This window comes from Pseudorasbora parva, chromosome 20 (genome assembly GCF_024679245.1).
Source record: "Pseudorasbora parva isolate DD20220531a chromosome 20, ASM2467924v1, whole genome shotgun sequence".
Classification (NCBI taxonomy): domain Eukaryota; kingdom Metazoa; phylum Chordata; class Actinopteri; order Cypriniformes; family Gobionidae; genus Pseudorasbora; species Pseudorasbora parva.
The window spans coordinates 2,232,823-2,247,080 of record NC_090191.1 but is presented as its reverse complement, the minus strand read 5'-3'; the positions used below and the strand labels follow the sequence as shown (position 1 = coordinate 2,247,080).

Genomic DNA, 14,258 nt, shown 5'->3' with positions numbered 1-14,258 from the left:
AATATTGTATATATTATGTATCAGACACAACAGCATACAGAGTAGTGTTTATTTGTTCATCTTACAGTCATCATTAGGCCTATATCACTTAGCTGTTTTTGCAACCCCACAATAAAAAGGATAAAGAATTCATCATAAAACTAGGTATTTAAATATCATCTTACCAAGCTATATTATTGTGAAATTAGAGGACGCTACACAACTGCCCAATATTTGAAACAATAGTAATGCAAACAGTCAGACGTTGCCACACTGACTTTCCTGTTTACATGCCAAAGGAAAAATAAAAACATCAAGGCAAAACTTTAAAAAGCTGAAGGATGCAAACAGAAGTGGCCATGGCCAAATAAGAATGAAAATGTCAGATACTCTGTGCAGGACAGTCAAGTTCCTCCACATCACACTCACTCATTCATGTCTTTATGGACCTTGCTTTGCGTCCTGGTGCACAGTCATGTTGGAGCAGGAATGGGTCATTACCTCTTGGAAGGTGTAAGGCTTCTCTCCAGTGTGAACTCTCATGTGTTCCTCAAGGGTTCCTTTTCGAGTGAAACTCTTTCCACACTTTAGGCAGATGAAAGGCTTCACTCCAGTGTGAATTCTCATGTGTTCCTCAAGGGTTCCTTTTCGAGTGAAACTCTTTCCACATTGTAGGCAGGTGAAAGGCTTCTCTCCAGTGTGAACACTCATGTGTTTCTCAAGGTTTACTTTTTGAGTGAAACTCTTTCCACACTGTTGGCAGGTGTGAGGCTTATCTCCAGTGTGAACTTGTATGTGTCGCTCAAAGCTTCTTTTATGACTGAAGCTCTTTCCACACTGAGGGCAGGTGTAATGCTTTTCTCCAGTGTGAACACTCATGTGTCCTTTAAGACTCTCTTTATGATTGAAACTTTTTCCACACTGTTGGCAGGTGTAAGGCTTCTCTCCAGAGTGAACACTCATGTGTCGTTCAAAGCTTCTTTTATGATTGAAATTCGTTCCACACTGAGGGCAGGTGTAAGGCTTCTCTCCACTGTGAACACTCATGTGTCCTTTAAGACTCTCTTTATGAATGAAACTCTTTCCACACTGTTGGCAGGTGTAAGGCTTCTCTCCAGTGTGAACTCTCATGTGTTGCTCAAAGCTTCTTTTATGAGTGAAACTCTTTACACACTGTGGGCAGGTATACGGGTTCTCTCCAGTGTGAACACCCATGTGTTGCTCAAAGCTTCCTTTATGATTAAAACTCTTTCCACACTGTGGGCATGTGAAAGGCTTCTCTCCAGTGTGAATTCTCATGTGGGCTTTAAGATTGCATATTTGATTGAAGCTCTTTCCACACTGTTGGCAGGTGAACGGCTTCTCTCCAGTGTGAACTCTCATGTGTTGCTCAAAGCTTCCTTTATGATTAAAACTCTTTCCACACTGTTGGCAGATGTAAGGCTTCTCTCCAGTGTGAATTCTCATGTGGACTTTAAGATTGCATGTTTGGCTGAAGCTCTTTCCACACTGAGGGCAGGTGAAAGGCTTCTCTCCAGTGTGAACTCTCATGTGTAGCTCAAAGTTTCTTTTATGACTGAAACTCTTTCCACACTGTTGGCAGGTGTTAGGCTTCTCTCCAGTGTGAATTTGCATGTGTTGCTCAAAGCTTCCTTTTTGACTGAAACTCTTTTCACAGTGTTGGCAGGTGAACGGCTTCTCGCCAGTGTGAATTTTCCTGTGGACTTTAAGGTGTTGTTTTTCAATTAAACTCTTTCCAGGCTTTTGAGTGATTTTTGGTGAGGAAATCGTTTCAGTCTGTGAGCAAATAAAAGATATTTCTCCAGTTATGCAATCATGATGTTGCCCATACAGATCTTTCTTTTCCATGGTATTTAGTTCTTGAGTTTCCACTTTCAGTGTCATCAGATCTAAAAGAGACAAAAACAAGTTAACCCCAGTTTAATGGCACAAAACGATAACAAGACTTTAAAACATTTGAGGCATCACAACAAAAAACATGTATGCAACATCCTAAATCTAATAAACGACAGAAAAAGGAGTTACATTTCTTTAGGAAAATTTCCAAACTCTTTGTTCATCATGTTTGGATTCTGTGTTCAGGACACTACCACAGGTGTTATAGAAGTGGTTTGGAATATAGGGCTTTGCGATTTGGCAAAATTATCTCATTGCGATTTTTCTTGCAATTACATTTAGTTAAGTCAAGCTTCAGCTGCACATCCTCTAAATTAAAGTAGTATAACATGCTGTATGAACAAAATGTAACAATCTGTTTCAACCACTAGATGGCAGTTTCCACCAGTCCAGAACATCTTACCCCCTGCCCGTGGCTTAAACAGGTGCTGGTCATATAATTAGAATATCAGCAAAGTTGATTTAATTCTCTAATTACATTCAAAAAGTGAAACTTTTATATAATATATTCATTCATTACACACAGACTGATTTATTTCTAATGTTAATTTCATTTAATTTGATTTAATAATGACAACTAAGGAAAACCCCAAATTCAGTATCTCAGAAAATTTGAATATTACTTAAGACCAATACAAAAGAAAGGATTTTTAGAAATCTTGGCCAACTGAAAAGCATGAACATGAAAAGTATGAGCATGTACAATAATCAATACTTAGTTGGGGCTTCTTTTGCCTGAATTACTGCAGCAATGCCGTGTGGCATGGAGTCGATCAGTCTGTGGCACTGCTCAGGTGTTATGAGAGCCCAGGTTGCTCTGATAGTGGCCTTCAGCTCTTCTGCATTGTTGGGTCTGGCATGTCACATCTTCCTCTTCACAATACCCCATAGATTTTCTATGGTGTTACAGTGAGGCAAGTTTGCTGGCCAGTTAAGAACCGGGATACCATGGTCCTTAAAGCAGGTACTGGTTAAAGCAGGTACAACAAAGGCCTGTTGGAAAATGAAATCTGCATCTCCATAAAGTTGGACAGCAGCAGGAAGCATGAAGTGCTTTAATACTTCCTGGTATACGGCTGTGTTGACCTTGGACCTCAGAAAACACAGTGGGCCAACACCAGCAGATGATATGGCACCCAAAACCATCACTGACTGTGGAAACTTTACACTGGACCTCAAGCAACATGGATTGTGTGCCTTTCCTCTCCTCTCGTCCTCCAGATTTTGGGACCCTGATTTCCAAAGGAAATGCAAAATTTACTTTCATCAGGGAACATAACTTTGGACCACTCAGCAACTGTCCAGACCTTTTTGTCTTAAAGGTGGGGTAAGTGCTATCTGTTAACCGTTGTTGATATTTCAAATCACCAAAACAAACATGCCGCTATCCCAAAAGGGTCTCCCCCCTATTTTGATAGCTCTGCCCCACACATATGTAAACCCAGAGGCAACAACTATGGCAGAATATCTGTGTATCTAATCCAGGTTGAATATTCAATGAAAAAGTCATCCCTTCTATCACAAAAACACAAACTGTTCTCATGAACAACTCTATAGTACACGAGTGTGGAGCGTATGGTGTGGAAATGAACGGGTCTTTATCATTGCTGAAGTGAGCGACAATATGATAGCAAATGGACTAACAAGTGAACATGACACACGAGCATAGTCAAGCAGCATATATTAGGCTAGTTCTCGACTAATGTGCATCATGTATGACTCCTGTGTTTTGAATAATGACGTGCACAGAGTGAGAGCGAACGCTCTTCTCACCATCAATAGTAGACATGACCCTTACCTGCTGAGTGGCTACAAGTTTGTTATTCCACTCGGCCCGAGTCCCTTTTCTAAAACGGTTTTGAAATAACACTTAACCCAACTTTAAGCCCAGGCGAGACGCTTCTGACGCCGTCTGTTGTTCAAGAGTGGCTTGACACAAGGAATGCGACAGCTGAAACCCATGTCTTGCATACATCTGTGCGTAGTGGTTCTTGAAGCACTGAATCCAGCTGCAGACTACTCTTTGTGAATCTTCCCCATATTTTTGAATGGGTTTTGTTTCACAATCCTCTCCATGGAGCGGTTATCCCTATTGCTTGTACACTTTTTTATACCACATCTTTTCCTTCCCTTCACCTCTCTATTTATGTGCTTGGACACAGAGCTCTGTGAACAGCCAGCCTCTTTTGCAATGACCTTTTGTGTTTTGCCCTCCTTGTGCAAGGTGTCAATGGTCGTCTTTTGGACAACTGTCGAGTCAGCAGTCTTCCCCATGATTGTGTAGCCTAAAGAACTAGACTTGAGATACCATTTAAAGGCATTTACAGGTGTTTTGAGTGAATTAGCTGATTAGAGTGTGGCACTAGGTCTCTTCAATATCGAACCTTTTCACCATATTCACATTTTCTGAGATACTAAATTTGTATTTTCCTTAGTTGTCAGTTATAATCATCAAAATTAAAATAAATAAGCATTTAAAGTATATCAGTCTGTGTTTACTGAAAGAATATAATATACAAGTTTCACTTTTTGAATGGAATTTTAAATAAATCAACTTTTTGATGATATTCTAATTATATGATAGGTATGTAGGTAATGCTGTAAGTAATGCTGGTGAGTGAACTTCTTTGAGCAATGGTTATCGCATGATGAGATGATTTGGTACAAAGTTTGAATCACGTCCTGAGTTTGAATGATTGCGTCGCTCTACAATCAACAATGGTTTCAGTTTTCAAAATTTTGTTTTCTTAAAGTGGATCTCACTCTGTTCAGTATCATCATCGTCATCATGTTGTGGCTTGCTTATTGAAAACACTTTTAAAGGGAAAGCACTTATGTGCGCAATGACTGTCATTGGAAAAATTAATAATGAATTCACGAGAGCAAAGGATGGCCATGCAGTTTCTTAATGAAACAGCAATAAGAGTAATGACAATGACTGAAAAAAGGGTTTCATTGTTGTGGCAGGGGGAAGTGGTTTGCGAGGTCTGTGACAGGAGAGAGAGTTGGGAAACAAGCGCGACATAAGTGGGTTCAAGTTCAAAATGATTAACACCTTGTTCCAGTAATGGGCATGGAGATAGCATAACATCAGCTAATGTCGGTGTTAAATTTAAGCATATACAAAAGCATAATGTAGAGGTGGCCGTTTATCCGCACCTCCGACATCCACTGATTTTGAGATTTATTGAGGATTTTGTGTGGATGTCTCTTGGGGGAAGGAAAATTCCGCCCCCATTAACGTCAAAGGGGACGCATGATCTCAAAAAACTTGCCGAAACTTATGACTAACCGGAAGTAGTATTTTTGACAAAGAAATACTCCCATCAAACGTCCACCTTAACTTTTGAAACTTTGTCTATGTTTAGTATGGGATTCCAAGTCTTTAACAGTGTAAAAAGATCAGTATGCATGAAACAGCATTTCACCCCCCCTTTAAATACCGTAAAAAAATGAATGACGAAACACAAAATGTGGCGGCCGGTGTTGATTCTGTGGCAGACTGCCACAAATTAGTCTATGTGTGAGAAACGCTGATTTTACAACTACCGTATTTTCCGCACTATAAGGCGCACTTAAAAGCCTTTAATTTTCTCAAAAAACAACAGTGCGCCTTATAATCCGGTGCGTATTATATATAGATCAAGGCGCTCTGTAAACGACAAAGCCGCACCGCTTGCAGCATTACGGCTACCGTAGTCAGTAAATAACGTTACCTGTACTGTGCTTACTCACAGTCCCACACCACTTGTGTGTGTATAAAGACCCTAAAATGCCACCTTTCAAGAGACACGCTTACGACGCCGAGTTCAAGCTCAAGGCTGTCAGTCACGCAGTAGAATATGGGAATAGAGCAGCAGCGAGAGAATTCAACATTAATGAATCAATGGTACGAAAGTGGAGGAAGTAAGAAGATAAGCTGCGCCAAGTAAAAAAGACTAAACAGAGTTTCTGAGGGAACAAAGCAAAATGGCCACAGTTAGAGGACAAACTCGAACAGTGGGTTGTTGAACAGAGAGCAGCAAGTAGAAGTGTCTCTACAGTCACTATTCGAATGAAGGCAACAGCGCTAGCACGGGACATGAACATAGATGAATTTCGAGGCGGTCCTTCTTGGTGTTTTTGTTTTATGAAAAGACGTAATCTCTCAATCCGCGCACAAACTACCATCTCGCAGCAACTGCCAAAAGACTATCAAGAAAAGCTGGTCACTTTCCGCGCATACTGCAAAAAAAAGATCACTGAAAAGAAGATCCGGCCAGAGCACATCACCAACATGGACGAGGTTCCACTCACCTTTGATATTCCCGTGAACTGCACTGTGGAGAAAACGGGGACCAGTACGGTGTCTGTACGCACCACAGGGAATGAGAAGTCATCCTTCACTGTAGTTCTCGCCTGAAACCAAAGTTTCTGGCCAGAAACTTCCACCCATGGTTATTTTCAAGAGGAAGACCTTGCCAAAAGAAAACTTTCCAGCCGGCGTCGTCATCAAAGCTAACCCGAAGGGATGGATGGATGAGGAAAAGATGAGTGAGTGGCTGAGAGAAATTTACGTCAAGAGACATGGTGGCTTTTTCCACACAGCTCCGTCCCTATTGATCTACGACTCCATGCGTGCCCATATCACCGATGCTGTCAAAAAACAAGTGAAGCAAACTAATTCGAAGCTTGCCGTCATTCCGGGTGGATTAACTAAAGAACTTCAGCCGCTAGATATTGGTGTCAACAGGGCGTTCAAAGCTAGACTGCGAGCTGCGTGGGAGCAGTGGATGACAGAAGGTGAACACACGTTCACCAAGACGGGGAGACAGCGCCGGGCGACTTACGCCACTATCTGCCAATGGATCGTGGATGCCTGGGCTGATATATCAGTCTCAACTGTGATCCGAGCTTTCACAAAGGCAGGAATAATCTCTGAACTGCCAGGCAACAGCAGCGACACTGACTCGGATAATGATGAGAGGGAGCCGGGCAGGTTAGATGGCGTAGTCGCCCAACTGTTCAATTCGGACACTGAAGAAGAAGAATTCGAGGGATTCATGGACAGGGAATGAACTGAAAAGTGAGCTTTACGTGTTATACGTAACTGAACAAAATGAGTTATGCACTAACATTTGATTTAGTGGTATCAGACGGTTTCTTACGTGTAAACTGAATTAGGGAAAAGTTTTCCTCCACGTTTGGGAGAAGAGTGAGCGAAATGAAAAAGTGAGCTTTACGTGTAATACGTAACTGAACATTGTTGTTATGTACTGTTTGAATTTGTGGTATCAGACTGTTTCTTTTACTACGTGTTTACTGAACTGGGGAAAAGTTCCCCTCCACGTTTGGGATAAGAGTGAGCAAGGCTGGGAGATCGATAATATGCACATCAACGTTTGAACAACGAGTGAACTGAGTTGTCAGAACGTTTAATAAAGTTTGACTTTATCTGACTGTTTTGTTGACATTCCCTTTAGCACAGCTCCATCTAGTGGATGCATAACGCAAACCCAGTCAAACGTTTGACTGCAGTATCTTCTATTCTATGCGCCTTATAATCCGGTGAGACCTATATATGAAAATAGTTCTAAAATAGGCCATTCATTGAAGGTGCACCTTATAATCCGGTGCACCTTATAGTGCGGAAAAATAGCTTTAATAAAACTCTATAGTCCTGGTGGCCGTTAAGAGTTGCTATGACTACAGTTAACACATTGCAGCTGCTGGAGCGTTGACATTTCTGCAAACCGCAGATCGGTTTAGATAACGTCTCATGTAAACAGTCCACTAAATCTTTTAATCGGTATGACAAAAACAGCGTGCTAGTGTTGCACAAAAATGATTAATGTCTGTCCCATTGCTTCTCCCAGTTTTTCGCTTCCATCACTAAATAAGTCTTTATTGAGATGGGCTTTGTAACGACGTCTTTAGTGGGTCTTGAGAGAGGAATTGGTGTCAATGAAGGTCTTTCTGAGCTATCGGATTTCAACACTAATATCTTCATCTCTGTCTGAAGATGAACGGAGGTCTGACGGGTGTCCAACCACATTAGGGTAAGTACTTAATGACTAAATTTACATTTTTGGGTGAACTAACCCTTTAAGTGACCTGCACAATTTTTGAAATTATGTAAATAAACCACATCTGGCATTTGGTAAAACTATCCCTTTGTTGTACTGAGCCTTCCTATCAACCTCCTGGCCTCTCGGCAATGCTCCACATGACATAAACCATCAGAACTAAGTGATCTCACAAAACTATTTTCTGCAAGCTTTTTTTATAATACAATTTTTTGTTTATCTTTTTTAAAAAAAGGGACATTTGCAGACTGCCTCAAAATATCATCCGTATTATTTTTCCTAATTGAATGCGTGACATGTAATAATGAGTGTTTGTCAGATCATACGATCTCTACATGTCTGTCCAGATGAGGCGACCCACTTTATGTCAAATAAAACTGCTTTAAATTAGGACACTCTTAAAACATACCACTCATTTCTGTAGCGCTGGACATTTCAATAAAGATACAATGAGTGAGTTCAGCTTTGAGAATGAAACCAACCTGTTTGTGTCTCAGTTTCTTCATGTTTTAAACTCAATACATTTTCAATGTTCATGTCTTCACTCTCCTCTTTAATAAACACCATCTTTGTTTGTTCCTCAGTTTCTTCATTTTTAACTCTTAATGTGTCTTCAATTTTCATGTCTTCACTCTCCTTTTTAATAAACACCCTCTTTGTTTGCTCTTCAATTTCTTCATTTTGTACTCTTAATGTGTCTTCAGTCTTCATGTCTTCACTCTCCTCTTTAATAAACGCCATCTTTGTTTGTGTCTCAGTTTCTTCATGTTTTACTCTCAATGTTTCTTCAATACTCAAGTCTTCATTCTCTTCTTTAATAAACGCCATCTTTATAACATGTGGATCTCAGTCGCTTCACCAGAAGTTTTTTTTTCCAGTGTGTTTGTTCTGTTTAAGATGAGAATAACAATAAGAAAAACACATCACAACTAAATCTCTGAGGGAGCTTAACTCACATAAAATAAAGTTCATTAATGTCCGATGAAGCATTAGAATGTTAAGTGCAATAATCGCACATTCATTTAACTGTTCTTGTTAAAACTATAACATTGACTGAAGAGTTTTTATTGATTTAAACGCTTTAAAAGCTTAAAACACAAACCTTTCTTCAGCAGAATCACAACAGATGCAGGAGCGCGGCGCAGCCTTATGACGTCACATCTCCACTACAAAATAAAAGTCCGGATCACATGCTCAAGTCACAGATGAGTGTAGAGACATTCACATACAAACAATAAAACACACATCAGTTTAATTCTTGAATACATATTTAAATGCGTGTTGGTCAGTGATGTGCTAAAAATAACTACCAAAGAAAGAGTTTGAATCACATCTAATATGTGAGATTCAGTCAATGCTAAACACAAATGTTTGTGTGCAGAAATCATTTATACAAGGGGCAAAGAACTTTTAATTCGTTTATATATATATATATATATATATATATATATATATATATATATATATATATATATATATATATATATATATATTTTTTTTTTTTTTTAAGTTTAATCAAACACAATAAACATTTGTCAATATCATTTTATAATATAGAGCCACAGACTCAACAAACAAATATGCAACAATCAATAGGTAACATTTTGTAATGTAATCAATAGGGCTATATTAAAGGTGCACTATGTAAAACATTTTCAGTAAAAAAAAAAAAAAAAATATATATATATATATATATATATATATATATATATATATATATATATATATATATATATATATATATATATATACAACATTTATATTTTTTAACATTGTAGGCCTACTCCCATTTAAAAGTATGTTTAAAAAAAAGTATTGCCTGCGTTAACACACCAATTTTGACAGCACTAAATATAATAAATCTGCTTTAATTAAAGCTACATGATTGAATAGTTTGGGTTACATTGATTAAGCCAGTCATATGGCCTTAAAGGTACCTTATTTGCATATGTTTGTGTTAGTAGTGGCAGCTTGCTTTGTCTATGAAAGATTTCTCCTCATTGGCTTTTCTGTTCTTTCATGCATTTATTGCAGTAAGAACTCCTGAGGAGTCTGTTCTTCGCTATAACAAAGTCCTGCGACTCGTCACAAGGGGATCAACAAAGATAGATGCCTATAACAGCGTGGTTGTGGACCGAAACACAATTGTGGACCAAGTGCCAATTGCAGAGCTGGCTGCAGTTAGCCCCGACATGTTTAAGCTCCTGAGGGCTGGTCTGCAAAAAGGACACAGTCTGCTAAAATTTGCCGACAAATGCAGGTCTCAAATGTGCAATGAAACAGGCCAATAACCTGTCAGACATTTTGAAAATGTAGTTAAATTAGACCTAGGTTTGTGAGTGGCTGAGGTAAAGTAGGAGATATCTGTCCCCAAGTTCATCTCCATAATAGCAGATGGATCCACAGACAGCAGTTTAATGGAAGAAGAGTTAGTCTACACAAGAATGAGCAGAGCAGGAAAGGTCAAGGTGCAGTTTGTGGAAAGGGCAGATGCAGAACATATAATGCTCCCAGATGTCTGCAGTCAGTGGAGGAATGGAAGGAGAAAAGTAGATGCTTGTGGGACGGATGGAGATGGAGGGGCCGTTATGACAGGATCCAAGACATGAGTTATCAACAGGATTCGTGGGGAAAGGAAGTACATTTTAGGAGTCCACTCTATGGCACACCACCTTGAGTTGGCATTTAAAGATGTAATGAAGACCAACAGTCTATGTAGGAAAGTTGAGGACCTCTTGGCTGGCCTGTTCACCTTCTATCATAGAAGCCCACTGAACAGAGACAAATTAAAGGACCGTTTCTCAGTGCTAGGGATGAAACCCCTGATGCCCACCAGAATAGGAGGCACAAGGTGGGTCTCTCACCTATTGAGGGCCTTGAACCATTTACTAATGGGGTTTAAGGGGATTGTCCAGTACCTTGACCAGGAAAGTAGTAGTAGCAAGGCACAGGGGTTCCACAAGTTGGTGATAGATGGCGATGCACTTAAGTTCAGCAGCTTCCTGCATGATATACTGGATGCATTTACATGCACACCATTAAGCTGATAACTCAAAAAAATCTGCTTAATAAAATAATCGGTTTTCCCCATATTCATGCAAACCAGTAAACTTACAAGTAAACCACATTTACATGACTTTATTAATAAACCGGGTTATTTCCTTGTAGTGATGTCAATAATAATAATGTCCGTATCTGACTTAGAGTTTTTCAAATGTTACGTCAGTTGTGATGTTAAATAAAGTGTGTCAGCAGCAGATTTACTGCTCATATTATCCCTCATCAATTCCAGATGCAGTGTTCTGACTGAACCTCTTCTACTTCTGCTCTTTAGAAGACTTTTTGATGTTTGAGACTCACAGTATGTAATGTGCATGTACTGAACTCTTATTATTTCGCCATGGCAAGGTTAATTCAAATTTTCATTCTAGGGCACCTTTAAGATTGTGCATGTAAATGCACCATTGACCCATCTCAGCAACCTGCCAGAGAAATTGCAGCAGTCATGTTCAACAGTAGCTGATATCCACAGTTGCCTAATCTCCACTCAGGCTGTGATCCTCAAATACAAATACAACTACATCGATTGATTACGGTTTATAGTTCTTCCGCTTAAAAAGTGGTTTTCCCATTCCTAAGACCTAGTCCAATTATGTGACCTCCTAATATGACCTCCCTCTTGTCATGACTCTGTCATGTTGCACAAGTATTAAATGCATTTATTCTGAGGAAAAGGCAAAACGCTCTCACAGCATTTATCCACTGAACCACTCATTGTGATTGATTTAATGATTAAGACTGTAAAGTCTTGATGTGCAAATCCTCTTGAAAAAGTAAACAAAAATAATGTTTTTGACTACTGACCAAGACCAATGCTGAGGAAGGTGTTGTGTGTTAACCTGAGACATAGTGACACCAGCCAAATGATGGCTAACAAAGACAAACTTCTGGACAAGCTGTCCGACAAAATGGACAACGAATTTGAGGATTCAGGGTTGGAACAAATGGATGACTTTTTCTAATGCCAGAGAGCAGTTTGATTTTCTATAATTAAAGAACACATACATTTGCCAAAATATTAAACTCAAAACAACACACATTCCTACTACAAAAGTTTAAATCTGATGTTGGTCTGATTGCAGACCAGTGGACCATCATCAAGACCTGCCTCTACAAGGAGCCACAGACACTGGAGAAAATCACCTGGACTGAAGTTAACAGGACACTGAGGGAGACATGGCCTGACTTCCTAGACCTTGTGGATCTGGTGTTATGCATGCCTGCATCAACAGCAGACTGTGAGCGTGTGTTTAATGTAATGAAGATGTTGAAGTCTGATTGGTGGTCCAGTCTCAAGTGTGAGACACTGTCTGATCTGCTATTTGTCCATCTCTCCTCCCCCTCAGTCAAAGACTTTGACCCTAGCCCAGCAGTTGAGATGTGGCTTGCCAGCAGCATACGGTCAAGAAGACAAGACCTCATGGAAGATTAGGGGTGTGAACCTACACTGGTCTCACGGTTCGGTTTGATTACGATTACCATGTCATCGATTCGGTTCAATTCGATATCATGATGCATTGACGATTCACTGCATCCTCATGTATACAATTTTGCCAGTCAGTTATATGAACTGAAACTTTAATTTTATCTGCGCAAAAAAAACACTCTTCTTGAATGTATCAAACAAAACTCAAGTCTGGGCACAGAAGACAACAGGAGCATTTAGAACAAATACACACAATACTAAAACTCACTTCAGGAGGTGGTCTGGGTCTCTTTAAAGCCAAAACATAAGTCTAAATGCATCTTGTAGCGGGGCCAAGTAATTGAAAGGTTTTGTTCGGGCGCCAGACAGTTTATATTACTGTCGAAAAACTACACATCGAATGCCTCTCGCAAAGTTCCGAAATTAAGTATTATTATTTTAGTTCAAAACATATCAATGACATGAACTCATTCAAAGAATTTGCAATACAAAACTTACATGGTCATGATATTCAAAATCACATTTTCCATAAGACAAAAAATAAATAAAGTAAATAATAAAATAATAAAGTAAAAATTTAGAGCATTCAGTCCCCCTCTCCCGAGCATTCTGCTCGCAAATGTCCAATCCTTGGAGAATAAGATGGACGATCTTAGAGCCAGGATAAGTTTTCAACGGGACATGAGAGACTGCAACATCTATTGTTTGTCCGAAACATGGCTCACGCCCGCGGTCCCGGACACAGCTGTGACGCCGTCTGAGAACTTCTCTGTTTTCCGGATGGACAGAACAGCCGAGGCCGGTAAAACCAAAGGCGGCGGAGTGTGTTTCATGATCAACAAGAAATGGTGCGATCCCAGAAACATCTCCATCCTTTCGCGATCCTGCTCGCCTCACCTGGAACATTTATCATTCATTTGCCGCCCATTCTATCTGCCTAGGGAGTTTTCTTCGGTCGTCGCCACTGTGGTTTATATTCCACCACAGGCAGACACGGGACTGGCTTTATCTGGCCTCCATGATGCCATCAGCGGCTCCACAAACAGCCACCCCGATGCGGCTTTCGTCGTCGCGGGTGATTTTAACAAAGCCAACCTTAAGAAAGTATTGCCTAACTTTCACCAACATGTCTCCTGTCCCACACGAGGAGCAAACACACTGGATCACTGCTATTCTCTGTTTAAGAATGCCTACAAGGCTCGTTCACTACCAGCCTTTGGTAAATCTGACCATGCCGCCATTTTCCTTACACCTGAGTACAAACAAAGGCTCGTTCAGGAACCCCCGGTGAGGCGGGAAGTTAAACGCTGGTCGCCTCATTCAGAGATCACGCTACAGGCAGCTCTTGACGACGTTGACTGGGACATGTTCCGGGCGAGTTCATCGGACGTCAGCGAGTTCACTGATGTGGCGCTCTGCTTCATCAACACACTGACAGAGCAAGCCACACAAACAATAACTATAACGTCCTTCTCTAATCAGAAACCGTGGGTGGACAGTTCAATCCGCGCTGCAGTGAACGCCCGCACTGCCGCATACAACGCCGGTCTACTAACAGGGAATATGAGGGATTATAAATCATCCTGTTATGCTCTCCGACGCGCCGTTAAAGCCGCAAAGCTCCGTTATAGGGAACGCGTGGAGTCTTATTTCCAACTCAACGACTCCCGGCGGATGTGGCAGGGACTGAGGACCATCTGTGCTTTTGGAACGAAATCCTCTGCAGAAGTGAGAGCTGATCCGTTGCTTGTGAACGAGTTAAACTCTTTCTATGCTCGCTTTGATGGCAATCGCGGCAGCGCGACACCGCC

The 14,258-nt window shown here is 40.5% G+C and overlaps 1 protein-coding gene across 1 annotated transcript in view; it reads right to left on the bottom strand.

Annotated features, from left to right (window-relative positions):
• LOC137049958 (zinc finger protein 721-like) overlaps nt 1-9,118 on the bottom strand; it is a 60,089-nt gene extending 50,971 nt beyond the window's left edge. Inside the window, exons 1-3 of the mRNA XM_067428711.1 lie at nt 9,064-9,118; nt 8,444-8,849; nt 429-1,889 (exon numbers count right to left, since the gene is read on the bottom strand). Of these exons, the coding sequence (XP_067284812.1) occupies nt 429-1,889; nt 8,444-8,789 (1,807 nt within the window). The 5' untranslated portion in view covers nt 8,790-8,849; nt 9,064-9,118. The remainder of the gene's footprint in view (nt 1-428; nt 1,890-8,443; nt 8,850-9,063) is intronic.
• Nucleotides 9,119-14,258: the final 5,140 nt, after the last annotated feature.